This window comes from Aureococcus anophagefferens, assembly GCF_000186865.1.
Source record: "Aureococcus anophagefferens unplaced genomic scaffold AURANscaffold_93, whole genome shotgun sequence".
Classification (NCBI taxonomy): Eukaryota; class Pelagophyceae; order Pelagomonadales; family Pelagomonadaceae; genus Aureococcus; species Aureococcus anophagefferens.
The window spans coordinates 11,047-12,417 of NW_008705643.1; the positions used below are offsets into that span (position 1 = coordinate 11,047).

The window sequence follows — 1,371 nt, forward strand, 5'->3', positions numbered from 1 at the left end:
GGGTTGTGCCGATGTGCAAGGTTCAACATGCACTGCTCGCTCCGCGGGTGTGCAGTGGGCGATCAGAGGCCTCGCGTCTGGGCCACGAAGAGCAGCGTCCTTGCAACGACCATGGCGTCCAAGGCGATGCTGAAGAAGGCGGCGGAGATCGAGGCGCGCCTCGCCGCGCTCGACGGCCCCGAGTGGGACTCCGACGACGACGCGCCGGAGGCCGCGCCGGCGAGCCCGACGGCGGCGCCCGAGGCGCCGGCGCCCAAGCTGGGCCGCAAGGCGAAGAAGCGCGCGGCGGCGGAGCGGCGCGAGCGCGAGGAGAAGAGCCGCGTCATCTACATCGGCCACATCCCCGACGGCTTCTTCGAGGACCAGATGCGCGGCTTCTTCGGGCAGTTCGGCGAGGTCACGAACCTGCGGATCTCGCGGTCCAAGAAGACGGGCAACTCCAAGGGTTACGGCTTCGTCGAGTTCGCCGACGGCGACACGGCGGCCGTCGCCGCGGGCACCATGGACAAGTACCTCCTCTACGGCAAGCAGCTCGTCGTCCACGTCGCGCCCCTAGACCTCGCGCGGCACCCGAAGCTCTTCGCGCACAGCGACAAGCCCTTCCTCAAGCGCCGCGGCGGCAAGGAGCAGCGCGAGAAGAGCCTGGCGGCGGCCAAGGCCAAGACCGACGAGCAGCGCGCCGCGGGCGCCGCCGCGCTCCTCAAGAAGGAGGCGAAGAAGCGGAAGCGCCTTGCGGAGAACTTCCCGGGCTTCGACTTCCCGGGCTACGCGGGCGCCGCCCAGGGCGCGCGACGACCAGACGACGACGGCGCGCCGAAGAAGAAGAAATCTTCCGCGGACCCGGAGAAGAAGGCCGCGAAGAAGGCGAAGAAGGCGAAGAAGTAGGCGCGCGCGCGGGGTGTAGTACGTAGTGCTCTCTCTCGGGACGGGGGCTCTCTGTGTGTGCGGGGCATCCGTAGGCAGGGGGCTGGTGCGGGCAACGACGGTCCTGTGCAATCGAGCAACTTACTTCTAGACGGGATTTGTCTCGCGGAAGCTCTAGGGGAACTTGAAGCAAAAGCAGAAGGTGCTCTCGCTGTCGCGCGCCTTCGTCGAGGACCAGACCTTGTCCTCGGCCGCGATCACGGACACGTCGTCCGTCGGCGTGGGCGCCGCGACCTCGGCCGCCGCCGGCGCGGGCGTCTCGGTCGGCGTCGCCGCGGCCGCGGGCGCGACTATCGGCGTCGGCGACTTCGACTTCGGCGAGAAGACCTCGTGCATGCCCGTGAGCGACGCCGCCGCCTTCCGCGCGGACCGGAACGACTTGCGCCGCGAGCCCTTCATCTCAGAGTCCGAANAGTCGCCCTGCTCGACGAATTGATTCCCCGGCGG

General features: G+C 69.1%; 1 protein-coding gene across 1 annotated transcript; it reads left to right on the top strand.

The window, feature by feature from the left end:
* Positions 1 to 306: 306 nt before the first annotated feature.
* On the top strand, positions 307 to 597 carry AURANDRAFT_16576 (hypothetical protein; the record flags this gene model as incomplete). Its single annotated transcript, XM_009043975.1, has 1 exon — positions 307 to 597. A coding segment is annotated over one exon (291 nt), but the record flags the coding sequence as incomplete, so codon positions are not given.
* Between the last annotated feature and the right edge of the window lie 774 nt (positions 598 to 1,371).